The sequence below is a fragment of the Pygocentrus nattereri genome, chromosome 10 (assembly GCF_015220715.1).
Source record: "Pygocentrus nattereri isolate fPygNat1 chromosome 10, fPygNat1.pri, whole genome shotgun sequence".
Lineage (NCBI taxonomy): Eukaryota > Metazoa > Chordata > Actinopteri > Characiformes > Serrasalmidae > Pygocentrus > Pygocentrus nattereri.
In genome coordinates this window covers 26,605,873-26,633,168 of record NC_051220.1, presented here as the reverse complement: position 1 = coordinate 26,633,168, position 27,296 = coordinate 26,605,873, and the positions used below count along the sequence as shown (strand labels likewise).

General features: G+C 39.7%; 1 protein-coding gene across 9 annotated transcripts; it reads right to left on the bottom strand.

The window, feature by feature from the left end:
- Nucleotides 1-1,116: 1,116 nt before the first annotated feature.
- Nucleotides 1,117-27,282, bottom strand: ubr1 (ubiquitin protein ligase E3 component n-recognin 1). Of its 9 annotated transcripts, none has more exons than XM_017699753.2 (47): nt 27,135-27,282; nt 24,262-24,527; nt 23,575-23,653; nt 20,667-20,777; nt 17,793-17,920; nt 17,367-17,505; nt 15,560-15,622; nt 15,330-15,453; nt 14,866-14,973; nt 14,648-14,736; nt 14,453-14,551; nt 14,085-14,242; nt 13,868-13,967; nt 13,503-13,631; nt 13,207-13,387; nt 12,955-13,016; nt 12,682-12,792; nt 12,232-12,297; nt 12,011-12,112; nt 11,749-11,812; nt 11,351-11,475; nt 11,169-11,221; nt 10,966-11,068; nt 10,833-10,881; nt 10,410-10,564; nt 10,115-10,214; nt 9,877-9,980; nt 8,924-9,004; nt 8,585-8,751; nt 8,174-8,376; nt 7,993-8,086; nt 7,395-7,547; nt 7,201-7,298; nt 6,998-7,115; nt 6,697-6,845; nt 6,536-6,591; nt 6,331-6,427; nt 5,816-5,883; nt 5,274-5,421; nt 5,039-5,126; nt 4,819-4,955; nt 4,602-4,710; nt 3,894-3,950; nt 3,722-3,799; nt 3,385-3,555; nt 2,313-2,414; nt 1,117-2,162 (listed from the first exon to the last, which is right to left on the bottom strand). In XM_017699753.2, exons 1-47 carry the CDS (start codon nt 27,177-27,179, stop codon nt 2,021-2,023), a joined length of 5,229 nt encoding a protein of 1,742 aa, XP_017555242.1. In that variant the 5' UTR covers nt 27,180-27,282; the 3' UTR covers nt 1,117-2,020. The 9 variants fall into 9 exon arrangements, with proteins under 9 accessions (XP_017555242.1, XP_017555245.1, XP_017555244.1 ...); XM_017699756.2 differs by having other exon boundaries at nt 6,998-7,091; XM_017699755.2 differs by having other exon boundaries at nt 8,174-8,373.
- Nucleotides 27,283-27,296: the final 14 nt, after the last annotated feature.

The window sequence follows — 27,296 nt, the reverse complement described above, 5'->3', positions numbered from 1 at the left end:
ACCTAAAACTGAATTTTATAGTACAAAGAATGACATCATGAAACTTTGGAATGCTTTTTGATAATACTGAACATACAACTAAAGATAAGAGGTACACCTGATGCTTAGGCTATACGTCAGAAGTCTGAAATATTAGACTGTGACAATTGAACCTTGACCTTTTCCCCTACATTTCAATAAATGGTAGCACTGTGCAAAACAGAATTTCATATCCAAAATATTTCTTTACACAGCAGTACACGTGTCTTGTATAAACAGATGATTCAAAAGATTTAGAAAAAAATGAAAGTTTAAGGTTCTTAACAATGCTATTCTCAACCAACTCTCCGAATGAAACACAGAAATCAGTGACTAACCCTTATTATTCAGAATGTGGTAGACGAGTTAGTTAGCTAAACTGAATTTTGTTAGGTGGTCAAAAATATCAAATGAACAGCAGCAGAAGGACCAGTCTTAACACATCTTATTGTGTCACTTACACAACATTGTCTTCAACAACAAAAAAGTTCATATTAGTGCAGTATGCCAAACTAATATTTAGTAGCTGAGATTTTTGACAGAACACATAATGCATGTTACTTTATGCTTCTGCACTGCAAGCTTTTCTAGGAATGTTTTAGGCATTGTGTTCATATTTTCTGCCAGCTTGCCAGAGCATATTAAGGAATTTAGAAGGATAAATTACAAACTGTGCTCTTAAAAGGATGGTTCTTCAAGGTTTCTTTAGTAAAGACAGTGGTTCTATGTGAAAACATGAGCGTTCAAAGAATCATTTGCATGCTTAAATGGATTGTCAGATTGATTGAGAATGTGTTGTACCTATATAGAACCTTTTTAAAGAGTTCTACATACAGCTATTGTTACAATGTCAAGCTTGTAACGAAAGTAGCACCCAAAGAGTTTCTATACAGAACCATGTACAACACATTCCCCATCAATCTGAAGAACCATTTAATCATAGTATTATACAGAACCAGTCATTACTAAAGAATCCTTGAAGAACCATTTTTAGTGTGTGTGGTCTACTTGACCCATGTATACAATAAGCTGTATATGCACTCTAAAAACAGTTTACAAGGCAAAAATAAAGGCCCCATTAGTAAAGACAGGAAATTATTTTCATTACAGCATTATTTTATTTCACCAGGCAAGATGACATCCAGCATTGTTAATGTAGCTGCAATATTTTTGATGTGAATGTGTGATAAATTAAGAGTTAGCCAGTTAAGATGGTAACAATGATTAGTGAAGTTAAAGTTCAAAATGGACCGTCATTAATGAAAATGGCTTATAATTAAATTCATTTCACTAAACAAGAAGATACCTGGTTTATATCTGGAGAAGATATCTAGTTTACAAACTCATGATTATCACCTTGGAACTGCTTGTGTGTGTTGATGATTTCCAATGTCTTCTTGTATTGTACTGTATTCATTTAGTAAAATAAGATTAATCTAATATCCATGTTTATATACAGGTGAAGAACAGCATAAACTCTGCCAGAGGTATACAATTTAACTGGCAAAACAACTTGCCAATCTGGAAATAATGAACACACTTTTATATGTAGGGATTTTTGTATAATATATTCATATACTGGTATAATATATTCACATTGATAGTTTTCCCACACAGTAGAGAGAAAGGGTGACAAGTTCGTAGATGAGGAGGACAGGATAACTGGGCTAGCATTTAACACAAGTGCAAAAGAACAGAAAGCATTTTCCGCAAAAAGTGCGTACACAAGTAAGACAATATGATCCTGCCTCACTTTAATACTTAGAAAGCAATGCCTAAAAACTTAATTACTTCAACACTTCAAGCTGAGCAAAGAAAGTTAAAGCTACATGTGTGATGACATCTTTTCCTTGCTTCACTATGATAGCGTGCACAGGCCAAGTGAATCCTTAAACAGTCTTAAAAAAAATAATAAATCCTCAAAGCCAAAATGAAACACACAGACGACCAAACTAATATCCCACCCTCCTACATATCCTGTGTCAGGTGCTCAAACCTAAGCTTACAGCATCTGCCACTCAAAGGCGAACATGACATTGAGCACCTCCAAGCTGCGGGCGATCTCCTCAAGGATGCAGTGCTGCTGCCACAACTGTTGCAGCTTTTTGTAGCGCTCAGGACACAAGTGTAGGGGGTTCCCACGCCTGCCAAACACAAACAAAACACATTACAGATCGATAACACCTAACAAACAGGAAATATAGCAGAATTCCTGATCAAAAAATGATCTATAATGTATGTTAAATGTGGGCACTGTTAAAATCTATCCGTCTCATTTTAACAGTCTGATTTACCCTAGCTGAGGATCTGTCTCCCCGTAGTCATCAAGGTAAGGGGCTGGATATGTACTTCCTCGTGTCCTACTGGCCATCAAAACAATCTCACACTCTCTCACCCTGTTCAGGGAGACACACAGAGAGGACAAGAACATTCTTTTTACATGTAGAAACAGAACACATCATGCTCTGGAATAATATAATCATCTAAATTGTGAAGCGGTTTCACTGAAACATTATATTTGCTGCACTTATAACAAAAGCCCTGAATTACAGTTAAAGTTGAAAATCTCCATTTTCTCCACAGAATGGAGCCATCTTACTCCTACATTCTCTCTGATGTCCACCTTACTGGAATTTAGGGCTGGAACGGTATACAATTTTGAAAAATCAATAAAAACAAAAGAATTGATCAATATCGTTTTCGTCCAGCTTTCTTAGCAGAATGGGATGCTACTCAATCTTTAAATTGCACTGGCTAAAGGAAAAATCCACATGGATCCATTCCTTCTTCCTCTATGACTTCCTCCCACATTCTCAGTGTTAAATTAATAATGCTGGTTTCAGGATGTGAAATTCATAAAAATTGTCTTGGTGCAGAAAAACCTCAGGATAGGTAAACATTAACAGTAATTATCTACGAATAACACTGTTTCAGGTGGAATTATCCACTCTGATGCATGTGTAAATTAAGTAACATTATTATTCTGCAACAACTGATCAGTGTAGATCACTCATGCATACACAATGCAAAGGGGAAAAAATGTAATTCTAAATAAATTCTACTGATCTAAATTTATGAGTGTTACTGAATTATCAATAAATGATCCCTACTGGTTTTTCTACATTTTTCAGCTTTCAGCAAAAATAAAGATTCAAGAGTGTTAGTGAGATCTAAACCCAAATTCAAGATCAAAACCACTCAAGCTCGCAAAGAAGCAACAACTGCCTTGAGCAAACTGAACAGTAGGAAGATGCCAGTTCACATTTCATTCACATTGCTCAATTTAGACATGTTCTATTACCATTCTTAATAAGGACAGATATATTGTATAGAAATACATTCAAATCAAACTATTACAATGCTCACCTGAGGAACATGCCCACCCCAGCACCGCAGGAGGCGGCGTGGGCTGTGCAGGCGCCCACCTCCTCCCCATCCAGCTGCACATGACAGCAGGGGCTCTGAGAACAAAGCATGGTTCCACAGAACAGACACAATGTTGGGTGTTTCCGCTCGTCATCTGATGACTTTGGACATCTGAAAGAGATGAAGAGACATCAGCTACACAATCTATACACTTATATAGGGATATCAGGACAAAATCTTTATACATTACATACTAACCTTTCTAAAGGCAGGAAGCAAAGGAAGTTAAAAATAATAATAATAATAAAAAATAAAAAGAGTGATAATCTGCACTTACTTAAAGTGACTGGCCTGGTTAAGCAGCACGCTGTAGTCCTCAGGAAGATCGATCAGCCTGTTTCTCTTCCGAGGATACCTGTGGTAGTTGCGTTTTAAGAAAATATAATAAATGTTAACCTGGGAGAACGTAAATGTGCTGTGAAAAAGAAATTAGAGCAGCATGCACTAACCTGACAATGTTAATTTCTCCCTTCAGGGCTTTTAATATGGCTTCATTTCCACACCACCTGAGATACATGATGCAAAATATTTAAAATGATGGAGATGGTGCAAATAAATTTGGGTAAAGAGTTTTTGAGACTCAAGATAAAAACTGTTTAAAATATCTTCAGGACAACACTCTGCAGGGGTATTTCTATTACACAACTATTTCAAAAAATGAAAATTAAAGCAAAAAAAGTACTAATAAAATAAAAATAGAAAGTTTTTCAAAACAAGAAAGCTACAAAAACTAAACAGAATTACACAGAAAAAAACAGTTTCCATATTTTCAATGCTTGACAGAACCTTGAGGTAACTAGCTACAGTTGTGCTAGTTTAACACTGGTAGCAAACTATATCTCTTCTGAATGAAACCGTCCAGTTAGGATTACTTTGAATACCATCTTGTGTCTGATAAAAGCAGAGGTGTCTGCTGGCAGTGTTACAAAATGGAATTAAGTAAACTGTGTCCTAAAACTGTGGCTTTTCATAAAAGAAAAACAAAACTAAAGCTAATAATGCAGCATTAAGACTAACTGGAAAAAAAAAGAAAAAAAAGACTAACTGAAAACACACTGACATCAAATACAAAGAAAAAACTAAATAAAAATCAAAACTAATCTTTCATTCTTGCAAAACTAAAATAACTGATATATGATAGTTTCTCAGTATTGTACCTCTGTATTAAGGGGGTTACAGTGTCCCTGTGTTCCTGGAAGAGCTGGAACAGGTTGCAGGGCAAAGCGAGGTAACTACATAGCAGAGGCAAGTGACTGTCAGGGGAGTCTGAAAAACAAAAAGGAAAAAAGGTTTGACATCCCTGAAATCACAAAGTCATTAAGGAGTACCAAAAAATGTGCTTAAAGTCTAAAATGAGCTACAAGAATCATTAACCTGCAGTACTGGAGAGGGCCTCTGGAGGGGGCACTCCTGTAAGGCAATTAAAGAAAAGTGCAGCACAGCGAAGAAAGGGTAGAACACCTCTCCTTACTCTGTCTGCCATCATGGAACCAGATACACTTGTCCTTAGCCTATGAGACATTAAAGAAAGTGAGAGGTGTCTTGGTGCACATATACACCATGTCTTGGTGTACATATACAGAAATATTCTCACCCCTCTGTGTGTTGTGATACAGTAGAGTAAAGTGCTTCTGCAGCTTTGGACTCCTCTTCATCTCCCCCTCCTATCACTTCACTGGTGTCTGATCAAGTAAATATAATTTGATAAAATACCCATTAGTTTCCACATATCAGCATTCACTGACCAGTCAGTATCCACAGTGAACAAAGCTGAGTGAACATTATATGTGAGAATTATTATACTGTGTGCGTGTTGTGAATGTCAATACCATGTGAGGACAGCAGGACCTGCACTATATGGGCCATAGTGAGTAGCTGCACTAGGTGAAGGTGATTGTAAGCTGTACTGATTGCTGAAGGCTGCAAGTCAACATTTTCTTCTTGATACAGCGCAGGTATAGACAAAACAAGCCCCACCTGTGGAATGCAGAAGTTTTTTTTAGATTTCTTCAGTGCAGAACGGGGCTGCAATGGTATGAGATTTTCACAATCTGATAACCATCTCAAAAAATGTCACATTTTCACAGCATCACGATATACAGTATTTAACAATAAGTGAAAGCAGGGTTTTACTGTTGCAGTTGGTTGAGGTGGAGCCCTTTTGAACTATTCTGTATCTAACTAATGATCATTCTTATCATGGCGCCAGTTGCCAAATCTGACAGGCAGTCCAGGAACAATACCAGCACAATAACCATCCACTTTCACACCATGGTATACCATGAAATTGGTTTACCGCAACAACCCTACTGCAGAAACAGGCAGTGATTCGCCTACACTCACACACTACAATTCAAATACATATGCTTACCAAGAGATGAAAGAAATCTACTTCTAATACTGACAGTGTGCCTTCTGTATCAGGGACAGGTACCAAGACTATAAGGAGAAAGACAGACAGAGCATAAATCACTAGTACATCAAAATCAAAGTCCATTCAGAAAGGTACTTTTATCTCTGTGCACTGTACAAAAGCCAGAGACCACACTATTTATTCAGTTTCTAATAAAAAAAAAATAGATTAGATAATCTAAATAGTCCACTTGCACAAATAAAGGGAAAGTCAAAGGAAAATAAGCAAAAAAAAAAAAAACCACACACACACACAGAGGAGTATCCAAAACTTAAGTTAAAAAAATACAGAGAACACAAGACGCCTGGTAGACCACCCAGAACATCACCACCAGATAAAAATCTTTGAGAGAAAAATCAAGCTTCAATTACAGACAACAGGAGTTTATCTAATCTTGCACTTTGAGAAGACAACAATTCTATGAGTCTGAAAGGATGTGTAGCTATCAAAGTGTTCCAGAAATGGAACTTTACCTGCTAGCATGTCTGTAAAATGCTTCTGGGTGACTGTTTGAGAGCTCTTCAGTCTCTGAACTGCAGAAAACTGTACCACTGCTTTCAGTCCAGACAGCTGGAACATACCATTATAAAAGCAGCCATCAGACCACATAAATCAAATACATATAGGAATAAACAGAATAATTACAGACACATGCATGCACAAAATGCAGAAACGAACCTGTCTGTTCTGTAGAGAACCAAATAGAGCTTTTCCCTCCTCCTGCAACATGTTTTCTGTAAGAGCATAGACATGAGTTTGGGTAAAATTAAATACACATGACTATAAAACACAAACGCAGATCTGTCAATTGAGGGACTGAATAGTGAAAAGGCTCTCACCAATAGCCTGAATAGTGTAGGCGCAGGTGTTCCAGGTCATAACAGGCACATGAGGGCAAAGCTCATTGGGTGCAGTCTGCAGACCCACCCTGTGCACTGTAGTGGCACACACTACCAGCATCTCTGTTATACTGCTGGAGTACTTAGGCCTGACCAAGACAGAGCAGTGCTTGGATTCACTTTCATTTTCCATAGTTTGTGTCACAGTTCAGACAGGCTTCTCCTGTCAAACATGCTACCACAAGATATAAATAACAGACTGACTGTTCATACAAAAAAAAAAAAAAAAAGTGTGACTCACGGTGGCCGAACTCCAAAGCTGTGGATTGACCTGAAGTCAGTTTGATCATCCTCCAAGAACCCAGTTTCCTCTTTCCCCACATCAGCATTACTATCTAATAACATACGATAAATCACCTCTATATGTCACATTGTATATAACATTTATTTGTATGTTAGGACAGAATTGACAGGAAAGCTCTAAATGAACAGAAATCTACTCACCAGCTCTCTGAGCAGGTCTGAGGCCTTTGATCCGTGCCACTACTATCTGTATCCAGCGAGGAAGAGTGAGAACTTCGCCAACCAACTTGGCACTCTCACTAATAAAACAAGAAAAAGAAAGGCACAGAGATTTATACATATTCAATAATAAGAAATGTACAGTCTACTAAGAGTAGTATTTAAAGCATTCATACTAGTTGAGTTTGCTGGGCTCCAAGGGAATAAGGGGGACCACAGTATTGCAGAGAGACTTGCAGAGTGGGCACATATACTCCCCATTCTCCAGGTCTATAATCAACTCAGCATGCAGCCGGTTCCGAGTAGTGTTCTGCACTGCCTCAAAATACCTGCACCAAGAGATGAAGCATAACCTCTGAGTAGTGATATACAATGATGTCGGAATCATGCGTGTATTGACAGACATTAGCTTTCAAAAGAAATATCGGCTTTAGACTTGTGTAGATTTGATCAATACTATAAAACCAATATCTGATGATTTATTGTACTCCTAATACGCAGAACACTGGGCTCCTGCACAAAAGTATCTGCAGTTCATTCATTTTCCTACATTTGTAACCTTCTCTGTAATGCTAATCTAGGTTTATTTAGCCCAATTTGTATTTTAGAAATGTTTATCCACCACATGTAAAACCTGAGATTCTGGAATCAGAGACTGGTGCATACCCACTTTTGAGCTCTGCGGACAACATATCAAGGCAAACACGAACATAATTAACATGCCGCTTGTTTATTCATTGCAAATATGAGGCAGCATTTTTAGAGCAGACTCACTTCTGCCAGCAGGTGGCATGCATGACGTGTCCGCAGCTCCCAGTGTGCGTGCCCACAGCTAGATCAGGAGGCATAAACAGGGGGTAGGAGCCTTCTGTCCAACACAGACAAGCACAACTTCAGTGTTTACATATTTGAGCATGTGTTCCAAAGTGTAGGTGGTGTTAGGCGCATCACTAACCCTTTGTGGAGAGGGTTTTGCCCCTGTACTGGGTGAGGACTGTAGATCTCTGTACACAAGCTGTGAGGACCATTGCGGGTGCCTGAGCCTGTACCTCCTGTTCCTCTTGACACAGGATACAGGTCAAGGCTTCCCAGTCCGCAGGACACACTCCCTGCTGAGGCCCCACTGCCACATGCCTTTCTTCAAACTCCATTGCGCTGCTGCACACATGAAACATTAAGCCAAAACAATTGGAATAACAGAAATGCACCCGAACTCAAAAGCATCGATTCTCGAAGTGAGTTTCTTCAGCATTAAACCTACAGATCCCACAGTAATGCTTCAGTAAACAAAACATTCTGAAAACAAAGCCTCGTAACACAGAAAAACTTGTCCTCCTCTCCCCTACTTCATTAGACTTTTCCTCACCAATCCATAAATGCAGCGGGCTCGCCTTGGCTTCCACTCTCAGGCACATTGTCATATAGCATCTTGTGAGTCTCAATAAAGTTCTTCTGCATGGCAGACATCTGAGCCATAATCTTCTGCCTGTGCAGCTTCGCGGCCTCAGCCTTCCTCTTGCGATCCTGAAAACTCTGCAAACATATTTAGACCTTTACAAACCTAAACAAGACTGACATGAGGATCCAAGTCAAATTAGCCAATTATGTGAAAAGAATACTAATGATTGCTTGCATATAATCATGTGGTTAATCAAGAGAGTTGCTTAGTAGTTTGTAAGGAGTGCATCTGCTGAAATCCCATTACCTCCTCAGGCTTAGTCTGATCCACTGCACATACAGCAGAAGGGCTGGATTTCTCACGAAGGCACTTCACAATCTCAAACATCTGAAAAGAAAGGGAAAATTAAAGGTTTTAAAATAAAAAAAATACACTCATTGCTTGATCTGTATTAAATGAGCTTACATCCTACAGTGGTCTCACAGTAGTCTCTAAAGTAAGACGATTAGGTTCAAAGACTAGAAAAACCCCTTTCTGATTATGCATCTCAAAAAGGGAGAAAGTTTTGAAGCTGCTTTTGGATGGACCATTTTGAATATTTTTTTCCTCCACTAGCTGATGAATGAAGAAGCAAGGCAGATTGCTAAGGTTGCTGTGACAAGGCTGAATACATTATTGCAGCTGTACAACTGCAGTAACAGTGTTCAAAACATTACAGTAGAAAGAACGGATGACTCAAATGACATAAATCACTTGTCAAGAGAGGGATAAAGCTAAACGTAACAGATAGAACTTGGCTATCTAGATACTTGACCTCAGTCTGACTTCTTTGGCTTAAAGGGTAAAAAAAAAACTGTCAACTTTGTACAGAACAAAGACAGAATCACCATCTTTCTTTATGGTACCAACCTAGGTAGGAGTTAGATTAAAGCTAGTTTGGTGGCATTTAGAAGCCTGTAGTTTAGTGGCTATGGTAGCAGGCAGGACTGGTTGACTGCCAATGGTTGTGTTATGTATTGTTATGTATGTTATGTATACCTGCTGGGCAGTGTAGTGCAAGAATACTGATTAACAACATAAAAACTATATAAAATTGTGAACTCTGTAAACCTGATGAGGTGATACTGTGTTACAGAACACTGCATAACAAACAACAAATTTAACTTAGTTTTAAGACAGAATTTCTTTGTAAGTGCAGTAGTTAAAATTTAGGATTAAATTGATAATTAAGTCTGGAACAAAAAAAAAAGATCACAAACCTGTAGTAACCAATTAATCATGTCCTTCTGAGCATCGAGAGAAGGCAGCTTCTTCATTTGTGACAGAAAATGGAATAATGACTTGCCATGATCTGAACCAACTGCTAGAAGAAAACACATGGATACAAGTAAAGTGTATGTGGTGCGCATGTGAGGAGCATGCTATAAATCCACTTTTTCATCCTCCCCCCCCCCCCCCTTTTTTTTTTTAAAGTTAGAGAAAGACAGAGAGACATACTTCGTGCCTTGTGACTGAAGTCAAATGACACTTCATCTACATTGCTGGCCTCCAGCTGAGTTTTCTCCTCAATCAATGCCTGGCCTACAAGATGCAATGCCTGGAGTGCATAAACAAACATTTCATACAATATTAAAGAATCATAAAGATATACAATGGTATTAGCATGTGGATCAGCCATCAAACAGACCACAAAGGCAACCCTGTATACCACAATTATGCCCTAATAAAAGGAGAATAAAAAACAAAAAAATAAATAAATAAATAAATAAAAATGATGGAAATGTCAGCATACCCTTTGAATCATGGCCTCGCTCCATAGAGTACAGCGCTCCTCCACTGCCCTCTGCAGTACTCTCCTCAGCACATGGATAAACACATCACAACACAGCAGCCGCACTATGCTAGAAAAGGCAGGGGCAAAGGGAGGCGGCACTGGGGGCCTAAGAGCTACAAATCAAAGAAAGAGCGGTCAGCATCATCGTTCCTCTAGGGAATGACACTGTGGTCATATAAGTCAAGTGCAAAGCTTTCTAGCAATGGCGACTAGCTGCAATGGCTGCACTGAAAATGAGGAGTGTCAAGATTGTAGGCTTTGTTTCTACATATGTGAAACTCTCTTTAGTCCCAAACTAGGGTTAACTTTCTTAGTTATTGTCCACTGTACACTGCACATGCACACCTAAGCCATTCAGCGATTAGGAAAATGACTACATGCCTTTATCACTCCCATCTTGGGCCCTTCTCTTTTTCTGTGCATCTTCAGCCTGAGGGGGGGAAAAAAAATCAGTTGCACTAGCAAAAGGAACATAAAGGTAGTAAAAGGTGTAAACATTGTACATACACTGTACCTTGCTATGTTGTGATTTAGTGTAATGATAAAAGAATGGATTAAACTCCTTAAGACATTCCTTCTTCAGTTCATATAAACCATGACCAGAGACTCCCGGTTTCCTGGACAAGGTTGAATGCATAAGTTATTTCATACTTAAATGCATACAAACTATTTTCTTTTCAAATTCTGATATTTTCCAGGTTTATGTCACTGACTTACTTGAACGTGGCAACCTTTGCAATAACAGACTCAAGCCCAGTTTCATGACTTTCCTACAATATGAAAACAACTGCATCATTTGCATTATCATCATAAAGTCATCTATTAAATCATGTTAATACAGTTAAAGATACATTTTTCTACACATTTTAAGGTATTTTAAGGTAGTGCAATTCTCTTACATTTTCTGGCAGGCCTTTGACCAAGCTACTGTGAGCCATGGGTTCTATACACAACAAATGAATCACTTCTCTCATTGTCACATCCTGTTTAGTCACATTACTGATTCCAGGGACATACCGCTCACCTGCCCAAATAGATAATGAAAGCAGACTTAAGCTTTTTATGAAGCCATGAAATCAACAGATGAGAGGTTGAGTACATGAGTCATCTGAGCAGCAGGATAAGATAAAATTCACAAGAAACCATGGCAGCTAAAAACTGCATGCTTTCTATGAAAGTAAGTTATCAAAGGCACCTTCTGAACACGTTCAAAATTACTACAAAATATTCATTAATTTTCCACCAATATATTTCTTTACAATTGAACACAATACAAAATAGTGTTATGAAAACTTGCCAACAATGACGATCAACAGGTTGAGCATTTCTTCTGTCAATCTATTCCACTGTTTCAGGAGGTCCTGTACATAGGAGGACAATCCTATCAACCATCAGTCCTCCATACACTAAAACTATAGCTACACTTTTTGTAAAATTTGAAATGCCCTAGAAATCGTACCAGATATTAAAATATTAATATTACTGACTAATTCTAACATTTATGTTATATAGCTTTCTAGACTACAAGCAAGTAGCCAGTGAGGTATTAATCAGCATACCTGATCTTTACTTGAACAATTTCCATTAAAAACCTCAAAGAGCTCAAATCTTAACAGAATTAGCATAAGAAAGTGGTTTGGGTCCATTTTGGAGGCAGCAATCTGTAGATGATAAAAACGGTTTCAGTCTTAAGAGCAAACATATATTTTCTATGTATTTTGAATACATTACTAAACACATTAAACCCTATGGCAAGTCACCGCAATAGTGTAGTACAAACCTGAAGCATGATTATGTCCTTATCAAACATTTCATCTCTGCATTTGACATCTTGATAGTAGTACACCTAAACCAAAGACAAAGGTCAACTGCAAGCCAGTGTAGGAAACAACAAAATATTAACACTGTTGCACATAATCACACTGTTCTAGTGCTTGTTGTGCAAACATTTCAAGTTTCCATTTAAAACTGCTCACTAAAACTGACCATTAAAGTGTGCTTTATAGTTGGCTATATGATAATCTTCCATACTCCCAATAAATTTACACAACACACCTCTGTTTTTCACATTTGTCACCGGTTTGAATATACATCAGACATCCCTTCAAGTTAATTAAGCTACAAATTACAATTTATATTTCAACACAATTACCCTCCTCTACTTATGACTAACAAAGTACAGAGAGAGGAAGAATGTAAAGAAATGAACAAGTATGTGACACTATTTCACCTGGCTGACTAGGGAGAGGCCATTTCGGCGCCACATCTCTGCAGACACCTCGGCAGCCAGTACCACACAGCGCAGGGGATGCTCTGCAAATGCAGAGAAGTCCAGGTGCTCCTTAAAAAAAAAAATGAATAAATAAAAAAAGCACACACACACACAGCTCTATACCTCATTAGAACAGTACCAGTACCATCCACCATTGCAGACATACACAGACAGGGCATCTTTAAAGTGGTGGAGAAGACACATTTTAGAACTTAGCAGATGACAACTCACAGGATCCACGAAATCAGAGAGGTATTTGACAGCGTCTGCCCGGCACAAGAGTACATAAAGACCTACAGCCACATAAAGAGACGGGTTAGTTGAGACTGAAAAATGTAGCAGCTACATTGAGAATGCTTCCTGCAATAATTCATGTTCACAAAGTTTTATAACCTCAGAAAACAAAAGGAGCTATAAATTACAAAAGTGGGTCTGTTTTATCAAACATAAATAATCATATTTCCTTTCTGTGAAAAAGCTCACCAGCCAGCAGTCTGGTAATGGGCAAATGAATGGAGACAGGCTCCTGGGAGACTTTATATGGCCGCTTGTGGAGGATGTGTTTGCACATGTAGCTGTCAGTAGGCTCGCTGTGGAAGGGCTGGTTAGTGCAGCGCAACAGCGCCCGATGACACTCCTGGAAGGCCAGCAGCAAAACTCTTTCCTGTAGAAGATGCATGCTATTAAACAATTCAGTATTATTTTGGGAAAAAAGCTAATTGTTTTTAATAGTTACTTGCTGTTTTAATATTTATTTTTTTTTACTTTTCATAACTCACATCGGAGGAGCACCAGTCCTGGAACATGGACAGAATGTGGCGAAGCTGAATCTGGATGGAGAAACCCGCCTCCCATTCGGGTTCAACCTCAATGTGCTGACCAAACTGCCTCTTCACCTCCTCCATTCCCTAGCACAGAGAAAACAGCTCACTGAGAACCCTGAAAGCTACACAACGAATCTGAGGTGTGCTTATAACGTTCATGGAGAAAAAATTTTCAAAATTTATATTTACATGATCCTTTTCACCCTTTCTGAATTAATGCAATGGAAGTTTATTAATCATCCTTTTTAACACAATAAGATCTTATGTAAAAATGTCTTTTTCCATTATATGGAAACAAAAAAGGTTATGTGAGCTTTTACCTGCATACAATTAAGCAGCCCTAGAAAGGCACTAAAGCCTTCCAGAAACTTCCCCCTCAACTGTTCAGTCCAGGTTGTGGGTTTACTGATCAGAATGTACCTGTGCACAAAACAGACAACACACAAACATAGGAATGACACTTCTTACACTATTTCAGCATTATTAGTATATACACATCATTATATTCGAGACAGTCTTTCAAAAACAGGTCCTCACCTGAGGTCATGGAAGATCACTTGAACTCGGAAGAACTTATCAGAATTGTAGCCCTGAAAATGGAACCGTTGGTTGTTGTCCAAATGTTCCCTCAGCATTTCCATGACTGTGTCAATAATCACCTTTATCACACTGCCCTCTTCGATCAACTGCCTAGCCTTAAGAGATAAACAGATAAATCAACTCTGTGAAAGGATGAGAATTAAATGTTTTAGATCAGTTTAAGAACATTTCTTCTTTTTAATCTTCTATTAAACATGATGAATTATATATATTAAAAAGATGCATGACTGCCAAAGAGACAATACTGTATTTTACATAACAGGGTTACTGGTGGTATATGGCTTTGTTGTGTTTCTTTTTATTACCAGTGTGGGTACAGTGAAGATTTGCACAGACAAGGCTGTGACTGAGATGTTTCTCTCATGGTCATCACTGATGAAATCCTCCTGCAACTGCTTATAATGCTGGAGAAGGATACAAACAAAAAGGGCTAGATCTATGTTTTCTATGAGAGTGTGGTCTATTTTGCTATGACATATCTCAGAATAACTAAAACAAACCTCTGTAAACTTCATTGCAAATTGCTTCTTGTACTCCGTTTCCATTAACAGACTACAGAAAATCAACTCATGGATGACCTTGCGGGCTCCTAAGGAAAAAAACAGAAAACCAGGTTTAAACTAAAGAGATATTATAAAAATACATTTTTAACGGAAGCCTACATAATAAAGATCATGGTAATTCTAAGAAGGGGCTAAGGGACTGCTTTAGAACTGGCCTTTGTAGAGTCTGGCATCATGGAGCATAAGTCTGCTGATCAAACAAGGTTTATCACTGTCAGCACCAGGCTCCAGAGCCACCTGGCAAAACACCTGCCTAAAGCCCACTGTGATCATGTGAGACAGAAGAGAGCAAGAGAGAGAGAGAGAGGGAACAATACATCACAAAAGAAAGCACAATTTGACTGCTAATATGACAGATGAAGATGAACGGGGTTATAAAGCACCACAAACCATGTTCAATTGTTAGTAAAATACAAAACCAAATTGCTGTATTTTGTATGTATGAATACAATTTGCTGTATTTTGTATGTATGAAGCATTTTCTGTCATTTGAAGTCAGACAGGTTTGGGGTTCTATTTCTGTATTTATTAATTCATTCTACTATTACTACTACTACCACCACCACCAGTAATAATAATAATAATAATAATAATAATAATAATAATAAGCAGTGTATACCTGAGTAGCCAATAATCTGCTGAAGCCAAGCACCAAGCCTGAGAGCAAAGGTCTGATGGGCCATCACAGCTGAGTGCAAGATCTCTACTCGCAAGGCCTGCTGAGTAATGTGTTCTGAGTTCGACTACAGGGGCGGGACATGCAGAGAGAGAGAGACCTTAGAATGGATAGTTTTGACAACAGGAAGAGTTAAGGGTTCAGTGAGAATGAAAAGTGCCAAAACTGTTTACCCTGATGAGATCTTTTACTTGTTGACAGGTTCTTAGGGTTCCTCTCTTCACAGCTCTGCGTCCCTAAAAATAACAAGAGTTGTACAATATCTCACAAAAGTGAGTACAACTCTCACATTTATGCAAATATTTTATCTTTTCATGAAACAACACTATAGAAATGAACCTTGGATATAACTTAAAAGTAGTCTGTGTACAGCTTATATAGAAGTATAGATTTACTGTCCTCTGAAAATAACTCGACACACAGCCATTAATGTTTAAATAGCTGGCAACACAAGTGAGCACACCTCACAGTCAACATGTCCAAATTGTGCTCAAAGTGCCAATATTTTGTGTGACCACCATTAATATCTAGCACTGCTTTATCCCTCTTGGGCATGGAATTCACCAGAGCTGCACAGGCTGCTACCGGAATCCTCTTCCACTCTTCCATGATGGTATCACAAAGCTGGTGGATGTTAGACACCTTGCGCTCCTCCTACTCCTTCCACTTGAGGATGTCCCACAGGTGCTCAATTGGGCTTAGGTCTAGAGACATACTTGGCCAGTCCATCACCTTTACCTTCAGCAATGCAGCAATCACCTTGCCGGTGTATTTGGGGTTGTTATCGAGTTGGAAAACTGCCATGCCGCACAGTTTCCAAAGGGAGGTGATCATGCTCTGCTTCAGAACGTCACAGTACATGTTGTAATTCATGTTTCCCTCAATGAACTCCTGCTGGCACTGGGGAGCTGCGCTCATGCAGTTCCAGACCATGATGCTACCACCACCATGCTTGACTGTAGGCAAGACACAGTTGTCTTGGTAATCCTGACCAGGGTGCCACCACACATGCTGGACACCACCTGAGCCAAACAATTTTACCTTGGTCTTGTCAGACTACATGACATAGTTCCAGTATTCCATATTCTTGGACTGTTTGCCTTCAGCAAACTGTTTGCAGGCTTTCTTGTGCGTTAGCTTCAGAAGAGGCTTCCTTCTGGGATGACGGCCATGCAGACAGAGTTCATGCATTGTGCGGGGTATGGTCTGAGCACTTACAGACTGACCTTCCACTTCTTCAACCTCTGCAGCAATGCTGGCATCATGCGTCTATTTTTTAAAGCCAACCTCTGGATATGACGCTGAACATGTGGACTCAACTTCTTTGGTCGACCCTGGCGAGGCCTGTTCGGAGTGGAGCCATATCCTGGAAAACCGCTGTATGACCATGGCCACCGTGCTATAGCTCAGTTTCAGGGTGTTCGCAATCTTCTTATAGTCTTATAGCTTACCATCTTTGTGGAGAGCAATAATTCTATTTCTCAAATCCTCAAAGAGTGTTTTGCCGTGTTGAATATCCAGTGGCGAGTATGAGCTAGCTGTACCCAAAACTCCAAATTTAACAGCCCTGCTCCCCATTCACACTTGGAACATGACACCAGGTAGGGGCAACGACACAATTGGGCACAATTTTGAAATTTCCACTTGTGTTGCCAGCTATTTAGACATTAAAGGCTGTGTTATTTTCAGAGGGCAGTAAATCTACACTGCTATACAAGCTAAACGCTGACTACTTTAAGTTATATCCAAGTATCATTTCTATAGTGCTGTCCTATGAAAAGATAAAATATTTGCAGAAATGTGAGGGTGTACTCACTTTTGTGAAATATTGCATGAGAAACAACCTGCCAAGATGCATAATTAAGGCATGTACATGTGTTTGTTTTAAATTTTTCTTGTCATTCTTGAAATCACACTACATGAAAAAAAGAGAAAGCCATGTGCCAAAGCAGACTTGTCCACACATGAAGAATACCATACCTCCTTATCAATTAGAGCAGTGTGTGTGTGAGCTTCATTGTGGTCACAACTGATGGCCCTCTGAAGAGCATAGATCACTTGGTCATAAGAATGGTGTTCATCATTGTAAAGGACACAGTAGTATGTGTTTTCATTCATCCTGAAAGCAGAAAACGAAACAAAGTTTACTTTGCACTTTGTCACAATATATCCACTTAATGTTTTACAGCATATTTTAGAACATCTACTTGGAAACTGTACTAAATGACAGGATCCCTTCCTGTGCCAGTAAAGCTTGTGCGACCGATATCATAAAAGACAGAGAAGCTGAAAGTTTACATCATTCACACACAACTACTTCATAGCTTCTGAACCCTTATGAGACTAAGCACATCATTTAAGTTCTGAGGTACTTTGAGAATTAGTCCTTTAAAGAATATGGCTGACCCTTGCTTCATTTCCTCAGAGAGCTCATCCCCCTCTTCCCAAACCATCAGGTCAGTGATGTAACACAGCAACACCTGGAACAGTGTCTGAGCTCGCTCCTGCAGTTCTGCCTCCAAAACACAGTCATCCTGAAAAACAAACAAAGCAAGATATACAAGACCTTTCATGACTACAATATAGGCTATAAGTAATGAAACTAGGCGAATACTCCTTATAACTTCAGGTTGAATAGGCATGGCTTAACTGCTGCAGGCTGAATAGGCAGATTTATGTAAATTAATCGGCTCTCATGATATCACAAAAACAATTAATTAAAGCTGTTAGTATAGTTTCCATATATAGACCGTACAGATTGGGAAGTAAACGGCGCTAAGGAAATGGTGACATGCAACCCATCTGATATCAGTCGACAGATAATATCAAATATATCGGGGAGCGGTTAAACACTCTGTGAAAGACTGCACCATCAAATTCAAAAATACTGTTTCTCAACATAAAATACCAATGACCGTTTGCTTTTCATCATCTACTGTACATTATAACATTAAAAAATTCTGAGAATCTGGAGAAATCTCTTTACGCAAGGCCAAGGCCAAAACCCAGTATTTGCTGGCTGTGATCTTTGGGGCCTCAGGTGGCACTGCAACAGACATGAACGTCACTGCAGGATCTCAGGAACACTTCTAAAAACCACTGCCTGTTAAAACAGTTTGTATCCATAAATGCAAGTTAAAACTCTAAAGTGCAAAGAAGAGTCCAAATTTAAACATGATCCAGAAGTACTGCCACCTTCTCTGGGTCTGAACCCATTTAAAATGGATTGAGGGGAAGTGGAAAAGTGTTCTGTGCTTTTTTTTTTTTTTTTTTGGAAATCATGGACCCTGCATAAACTGGGCTAAAGACCATCCATCTTGTTATCAGTGCACAGTTCAAAAAGTGCATTAGTGAACATGGCACATCTGTGAAGGCACCATTACCGCTGAATGATGTCTTTTTCAGTGAAGGCCTTGCTTATTTCAGCCAAACAATGCTGAAATAAGCAAAATATAAGCATTCTGCATGTATTACAACAGCATGGCTCTGTATTAAGAGTCCGTTGCTAAACTGGCCTGCTTGTAGTCCAGACCTGTCACCCACTTATAACATTTGGCACATTACGAATGAAAAACATGACAAAAAGACCCAGAATGGTGGACCAGCTGCAATCCTATATCAAACAAGAATGGCAAAACATTTCACTTTCAAATCTACAGCAACTGGTCTCCTCAGTTCCCAAACACTTACAGAGCATTGTTAAAAGGCAATGAAACACCGTTGTAAACATGTCCCCGTCCCAACTTTTTGGAACATGTCGCTGGCATCAATTTCAAAATAGCCTTATATTTTCCAAAAAACAATAAAATTTCTCAGTTTCAACATCAGACACATTGTGTTTGTAGTGTTTTCCTGTAAAAATATGACTTTCATGATTTGCACATCATTGCATTCGATTTTTATTTACATTCTACACAGCATCCCAACTTTTTTGGAAATAGGGTTGTGTTACAAATAACATGCATCAAACCTCACTTTTAGCTAGATAACATCAAACCTCACTTTTAGCAAGATAACATTACCTCTTAATGAAAAATAAGGTAATAATAGAGAAAAAATGCGCAGAGCATTCTGGGTAGCTCCACCTCTTGGGTTACAATACATTAAGACTATGAATTCTGCTGTTTGTAAGGACATAAATGTGACAATTGAGAATCAAATCAGTCAGCAAAGCGCTGCTTAACTAAAACTACTTGAGTATAACATTAAAATACATTTTTAAAAAAACTGCCAACCAATATTATCACAGAGGAGAGCACTGAGACAATATTTTACTATTACTATGATAAATTTTGTTATTGTGATAAACAATATGCTTTTCAGAGAATATCATGGATGTCATCAGTACTTAAAAAGAACTGACCAACTGCATTTTTCCTTAAAAAGGGAACAAAATTATTCCTGTTAAACTGACACATTATGTTCCTTGCAAGCTGCTTTATAGAAATACTAACATCCATGTCATGAGACCACAAACTACTTACATGGACACTACAGAAGCTCTCTTGATATGTAAAACCATACCAAAAGGTCCCATTTTCAAATTAATAAAGCACAGCAAGTTTTAGGATCCCTTCACATCCTCCAATGAAATTTTGATGAAAGCCTTTAAAACAACTGAACATGATTACTGTGTGATTCAGACGAAGACATATCAATTATAATATGCTTGTCCTGGTGTCGGGATAGCGACAAAAGCCAACTCTGTACATCAAACACAGCAGACAGCCGCTGTTTTCCAGTGCAGAGTGAGGCCTTCAAGACCCTGATTTTATCACAGTGAGTCAAATGAGTGACGTCTACACAGAATAAAACCACCTGGTGAGCAGCTTTCAAAGACAGAACCCCTTAAGGAAATGTCCACCAACAAGCACATACTCAGTCTATTTATGCACTTTCCCTAGTAAAACAAAAGATCCCTACCTCACTCGTTAGACCAAATCTCTCGTCACAATGACACATTTTCCTCCAAATTAAAACCAATTATTCTCAATACATGCAGTCTATAATAAAGAATTTTGGTTATACTCCAAGTACATTTCCCCTCTGCTTCTTCCAGTCTCTCTAAACAACTGTAAAATACTTGTTTAGGGCTGCAAGCCTCCTGAGTGTCACTTTCCCACACAGCCTTCTGTTTTCCCAGGTCAGCAGAGGCCAGAGTGTTCTGCAGTCTGTGCCTCTGACCTCAAGGCAGGAAGCTAGTTCAAACAACACAAAGAATGGAAAATCTCCATCGCAAGAAAAGCCCAAACAATGATTTTGGCAGAAACTGAGCCTCACCGTCTCCATGGCTACAGAGGTGCCGAGGTCGTGTTGGGAGCAGCAGGGGCCGGTCTTCCAGGCTTCCAAGTCCCCACAGTCACAGAAGCCTCCTCCTGATGACGCATGCATCTAAGAGATAAAACCAGAAGAGCCTGATGACTAATAACAATTATACAACAACACATTCTCTCTAAGCCCAATTTACATTTTTACTATCAGATACGATCAGCTATAGCCACAGGAAGAAAGAGAATAATAAGAGCATGACTTAGACTTTTAGATCAAACACACTAAACCATAATCAAAATAAACAAATCAATGGGTAGTTTTTGTCCTTATTAAAAATGCCTGAATGATAATAGTGGCTTATCAACATTCACAAAGTGCAAGTTTGCAAACCTTTTTACAACCCCAATTCCAATGAAGTTGGGACGTTGTGCAAACATAAATAAAAACATAATACGATGATTTGCAAATCCTTTTCAACCTATATTCAATTAAATACACTACAAAGACAAGATATTTAAAGTTTATCTGTTTAAACTTTGTTTTTTGCAAATATTCACTCATTTTGAATTTGATGCCTGCAACACGTTCCAAAGAAGTTGGGACAGGGGCATGTTTACCACTGTGTTACATCACCTTTCCTTTTAACAACACTCAATAAGTGTTTGGGAACTGAGGACACTAATTGTTGGAGCTTTGTAGGTGTAATTCTTTCCCATTCTTGCCTGATGTACAACTTCAGTTGGTCAACAGTCCGGGGTCTCCGTTGTCGTATTTTGCGCTTCATAACGTGCCACACATTTTAAATGGGAGACAGGTCTGGACTGCAGACAGGCCAGTCTAGTACCCACACTCTTTTACTACGAAGCCATGCTGTTGTAACACGTGCAGAATATGACTCGGCATTGTCTTGCAGAAATAAGTAGGGACATCCCTGAAAAAGACGTTGATTGGATGGCAGCATATGTTGCTCTAAAACCTGCATGTACCTTTCAGCATTTATGGTGCCTTCACAGATGTGCAAGTTACCCATGCCATGGGCACTAACACACCCCCTTACCATCAGAGATGCTGGCTTTTGAACTTTGTGCTGATAACAATCCGGACAGTCCTTTTCCTCTTTGGCCCGGAGGACACGACGTCCATGATTTCCAAAACCAATTTGAAATGTGGACTCGTCAGACCACAGGACACTTTTCCACTTTGCGTCAGTCCATCTCAGATGAGCTCTGGCCCAGAGAAGCCGGCGGTGTTTTTGGGTGTTGTTGATATATGGCTTTCGCTTTGCATGGCAGAGTTTTAACTTGCACTTGTAGATGGAGCGACGAACTGTGTTCAGTGACAATGGTTTTCTGACGTGTTCCTGAGCCCATGTGGTAATATCCATTACAGAATGATGTCAGTTTTTAATGTAGTGCCGCCTGAGGGATCGAAGGTCACGGGCATTCAATGTTGGTTTTCTGCCTTGCCGCTGACTTGCAGAGATTTCTCCAGATTCTCTGAATCTTTTGATGATATTATGGACTGTAGATGAGGAAACCCCTAAATTCCTTGCAATTGCATGTTGAGAAACATTGTTCTCAACAATGTTGTTCACAAAGTGGTGAACCTCACCCCATCCTTGCTTGTGAACGACTGAGCCTTTCAGGGATGCTCACCTGTGGAATGTTCCAAACAGTTTTTTGAGCATTCCTCAACTTTCCCAGTCTTTTGTTGCCCATGTCCCATCTTTGGAATATGTTGCAGGCATCAAATTCAAAAAGAGTGAATATTTGCAAAAAACTATAGTTTATCCGTTTGAACATTAAATATCTTGTCTTTGTAGTGTATTCAATTGAATAAAGATTGAAAAGGATTTGCAAATCATCGTATTCTGTTTTTATTTATGTTTTACGCAACGTCCCAACTTCATTGGAATCGGGGTTGTAATTAAGCAGCTTGCCTTTGCTTTCCATCCATCCATCCATCCATTATCTTCCGCTTGTCCGGGGGGGCAGCATCCTAAGCAATGAAGCCCAGACCTCCCTTTCCCCAGCCACTTCCACCAGCTCTCCAAGGGGGATTCCGAGGCGCTCCCAGGCCAGCTGGGCGATATAGTCGCGCCAGCGTGTCCTGGGTCTTCCCCGGGGTCTCCTCCCAGGTGGACTCGCCTGTGACACCTCCCGAGGGAGGCGTCCAGGAGGCATCCTAACCAGATGCCCGAACCACCTCAGCTGGCTCCTCTCGACGTGAAGAAGCAGCGGCTCTACTCCGAGTCCCTCCCGGATGACCGAACTCCTCACCCTATCTCTAAGGGAGAGTCCAGACACCCTGCGGAGGAAACTCATTTCGGCCGCTTGTATTCGCGATCTTATTCTTTCGGTCATTACCCAAAGCTCATGACCATAGGTGAGGGTGGGAACGTAGATCGACCGGTAAATCGAGAGCCTTGCCTTATGGCTCAGCTCTTTCTTTACCACAACAGACCGGTAAAGAGCCCGCATCACTGCTGACCCAGCACCAATCCGCCTGTCAATCTCCCGCTCCCTTGTACCATCACTCGTGAACAAGACCCCGAGATACTTGAACTCCTCCACTTGAGGCAAGAGCCTATCCCCGACCCAGAGAGGGCTCTCCACCCTTTTCCGCCTGAGAACCATGGTCTCGGATTTAGAGGTACTGATTCTCATCCCAGCCGCTTCACACCCGGCTGCAAACCGATCCAGCGAAAGCTGAAGTTCGCGGCCTGATGTCCCCAATAGGACCACATCATCTGCAAACAGCAGTGATGTGACCCTGAGGTCACCAAACCGGACACCCTCCATCCCTTGACTGCGCCTAGAAATTCTATCCATAAAAAGCCTTTGCTTTCATAAATGGGAATTAAAAGTACTTTTTCATTCTTAGATGTGCGTAAGTACCAAATATTTTCTTAGCTGACCTTGTAGCGGTGTCCTTTGTGTACACTATTCTGAAAGCAGTCCATGCATAGCACACAGGTGGGATCTATTGCACAATCCCTGCAATTGAATACAAAAAATTAAATAAATAACTGGGTTCACACATTCTGATTACATATCATACTCAAATAATACATGAGGTAGATTTAAGAAATAGTGTCTGATTCTTATCAGGCTAGGAGATGCAAGGTTATATTTTACCAGACAAATGGAAAGTGCACTCAAATTTATAAAAGCCACTGCTGAATGAGGCCTGTCGGCTTATAAATCATTTACATATCTGACAAAATGTATGAAAAGCATATTTCATATAAAAACAACTTTAGACCTTCTAACATTTAAGATGCGTTTCAGCATAACATATTTTGCACTGCTGAGAGGCATTACTGACATGATTATGCCGCAATGGGCTTTGATGCTAAACAAAACCATAAACTACTACAATTTAAACTGACTGGTTTCCAAACATTGACAAACATGCTAAAAATGTGCCTGTGCATTTTCATTCACAGAGTCAAGAATACATCACTACTTTTAAAATATACAAAGTAAAGTATTTATACCAGAAACATGCTCATAAAAACAATATACTTTGTTGCTATGTTTTAATCCTGACTGTTTCTACCAAGTTTAGATCATAAATAACAAGGAAACACTGGATCTCTAACCTGCAGGAGTAGACCGTCTCGCCCTCTTTAAACACACGTCCACATTGCTGAGAGGATGAACCATAATTTTTGTGTTCCAGTTTTTGTAGGCCATCACTTGGGTCCTCCCCAAAAAGGAAGCACTCCAGAGGGTACAGGATGTGCTCTTGCACCTGTTGCTCTTCTTCTACTGGTTGTGGCTCAGCCTCCAGGCAATAAATATGGGGGACCTGCTCTAAAATATAATGAAGTATTGCAGCCCCCCGGTCTGATGCCTCCCACCATCTCTGAAGGGAAAAGAAAGAGGCAAGTTAGTATGAAATGAACCACAAACATTTGCCGATTTTCTTGTAACGTTAGTTATCAGACATCATATTTCAGCGTAGGTTTAAACTGTGAAATACACTATGTCCTAAAGAACATGATGCCATCTTTGCCATAAGGCAGTTTGAGAGATTTCAGTACTGCTAAATCTACCCCAGTCAAGTGTAAGTGCTACTATTGTCAAATGAAGTGTCTAGGAGAAACAATACCTCAGCCACAAAGCAGGTCTGGCAGATGGTATTAGAACACTACTTGTAGGAATGCACAGTGCCAACAGTAAAGTTTGGACGAGGAGGGATGGTCTGAGACTGTTTTTCAGGTTTTGGGCTAGTCCTCTAAGTTCCAGTGAAGGATATAGATAATGCTACAACATACAAATATATTTTAGACAGATATATGCTTCGAACTTCGCGGCAACAGTTTGCGGAAGGCCCTTTCCTATTTCAGCATGACTGTGCCTAGTGCACAAGGAGAGCTCCATAAACACATGGTTTGACAGGTTTGGTGTGGAGGTACTCCAGTGTCGGAGTACTGACCTCAACCTCACCCAACTAAAACATCCACCACAAGCCAGGCCTTCTGTTCCAACATTACTGCCCGACTTAACAAATATTCAATGCACACAAATTCCCCCAGACACACTCCCATATGTTGTGGAAAGCCATCTAAGAGGAGTGGAGGCTGTCATAGCGGCAAAGGGGGGGGGGGGGGGGGGGGGGGGTTGGTGCACGTACACGTCCAACAAGCTCATATAGGCACAATGTATAGGTGTCCACATACTTTAGGCTATATAGTGTATACCTGGTGCCTAAATAAACCAAGCACATATGGTAGAAACTCTTCAGAATCTTGCTGTTATTTTTTTCTGACCATATTCTCTTTCTCAAATAAAGAGGATAACAGGCTGTATATGCAGTGCCATGTGGCAGGTCAAGTTTGCAAATGTGTTCTGCCTACTGAGCCAGAAACTCAAGCTTTTAGCTTGATGGCTAGAATGTATCTTTCTCTGAATGTCAATTGAGGCAAGGTCTATTAAGATGATGACCTAGATGAAAGTGTAGGAGTTAGAGCACTGCTCTATTATGTTTATATTATGGATGCCCAAAGCTCTGCTGTGGTGGCCCCATTTCTCTTTATCTTCATGTTCTGTCTTAGACTATTGCCATCAACATGTAGACAATCAATGACATTTCCCTTGTAGCAAGAGCAAGTACTAGAGAAAACTACACAACCATAATTGAAAGTAATTTAACTGTACTGAATTATGTCCATGTGTAAAAATTATCATCAAAACACATTTGACGTAAGTAATTAGCAAAGCAGGAAAAAAAAGGAATATAAGGGACTACAAAGGACAGTTATAGAAATTAGGCCTACATAATGACAAAACAATTTCTAGTCCTCTCAAATGAAATGCTGCAATACATCTGGCTGAAAAAAAAAAATGAAACAATCAATTCTTCTAGAAAACTAGAAGAATGGTTTGAAAGAAGAAAGAAAGACATGGTTTGTTATCCCATCATTCTTACATGTGAATCAGATTTTCTTCCTTCTATTGCATAGAAACAGAAGAAACAGAAGAAATCACTAACTTGTCATTACAAGCCCATAATGACCAGCTGGAATGAGTAACTAAATTGTTATGTGTAACAGGAGGTGCTCTAACAATTAGTCCTGCCAAATATGCACATATAATTAGTATAGCTAGGTAACTTGTTTCAAATGTTCTATTGGTTTTTTTAATGTTAGTTCAGAGCAGATTCAGCTCAAAATTACCCACTGATAAGGTGATTTAGGACTGGTAACGTTTTCTGATACGGAGATTTATCCTACCTAGACAGTTCAATGCTGGAAGGCCATCAAAATATCCTAACTGCAGTTTTGCTGCTGGTAGCATTTTCTGACACGTTGATTTAAGCTATTAAATAGCTATACCAATGTCTTTAGAGTGCTACTTACAAATAATGCGCTACGGCTGGACATTGCGACAAGATTCAATATTCAATATTAAATTCAATATTAGACGCGAGATGTTAATTAAAAATGTTATCCAGATTGTTAACCTATCTTCACTGCTTGTGTTAGGCAACCGTTTACCGTGTAGATGTTGAAAGAGACGTTGCTTCATAGTCACGCTAAACCTGAACCTTAGCCAAGGTTTACAGGGTTTAACGTTAGCGCCTTTCTCTTTTTAACGTAATGGTAACTCGTGTATGTTGCTTATTATTCGCCTGCGTTAACGGCAAAAGCCTCCCAATCGTAGTTATAGAGTAACAGCGACCGAGCTACCTGCGTCGTTAACATAACCGCTCTGCCTGGTCCACTCCCGCTAGCTACATTAATGCTAACGTTTTTGTTAGCTAGCTAGCTAGCTAGCTAACAAAAACGTTAGCATTAATGTAACGTTAGCTGTTTATCGAAAAGCCGTGAACGACAACGGCGCAGAGACGTTCACGCCGCACAGACCAGCCCAGTCATACCACCGAAAGACGGCAAACTTGGCGCTACGCTGAGCGGAACGCACAAACGCACGATTTAACGCGCAGAAACTGTGAAAGGCCAGTGTTTACCGTGCACAGCTGCAGCCCGTTTACCGAGCCTTCCCCATCCGCCATGTTCACTACGGCGCGCGATGTGACCACGGTAACGCACGCGACCTGAACTGAAGCTGACTTGCAACAGTCAGGGAAAGACGACTGGTCCTGGGTTGCCAGAAATCTGTGAACAAATCC

Excerpts from the sequence above, each read along its gene's own strand:
- ubr1 (XM_037542070.1), bottom strand. The coding sequence starts at position 27,179 with ATGGCGGATGGGGAAGGCTCGGTAAACGGGCTGCAGCTGTGCACG. Across the intron at positions 15,623-17,366 it reads CTGCTCTAATTGATAAGGAG|GGACGCAGAGCTGTGAAGAG; the intron begins GTATGGTATTCT and ends TGTTATTTTTAG. Across the intron at positions 3,556-3,721 it reads AACCAGGCCAGTCACTTTAA|ATGTCCAAAGTCATCAGATG; the intron begins GTAAGTGCAGAT and ends CATCTCTTTCAG.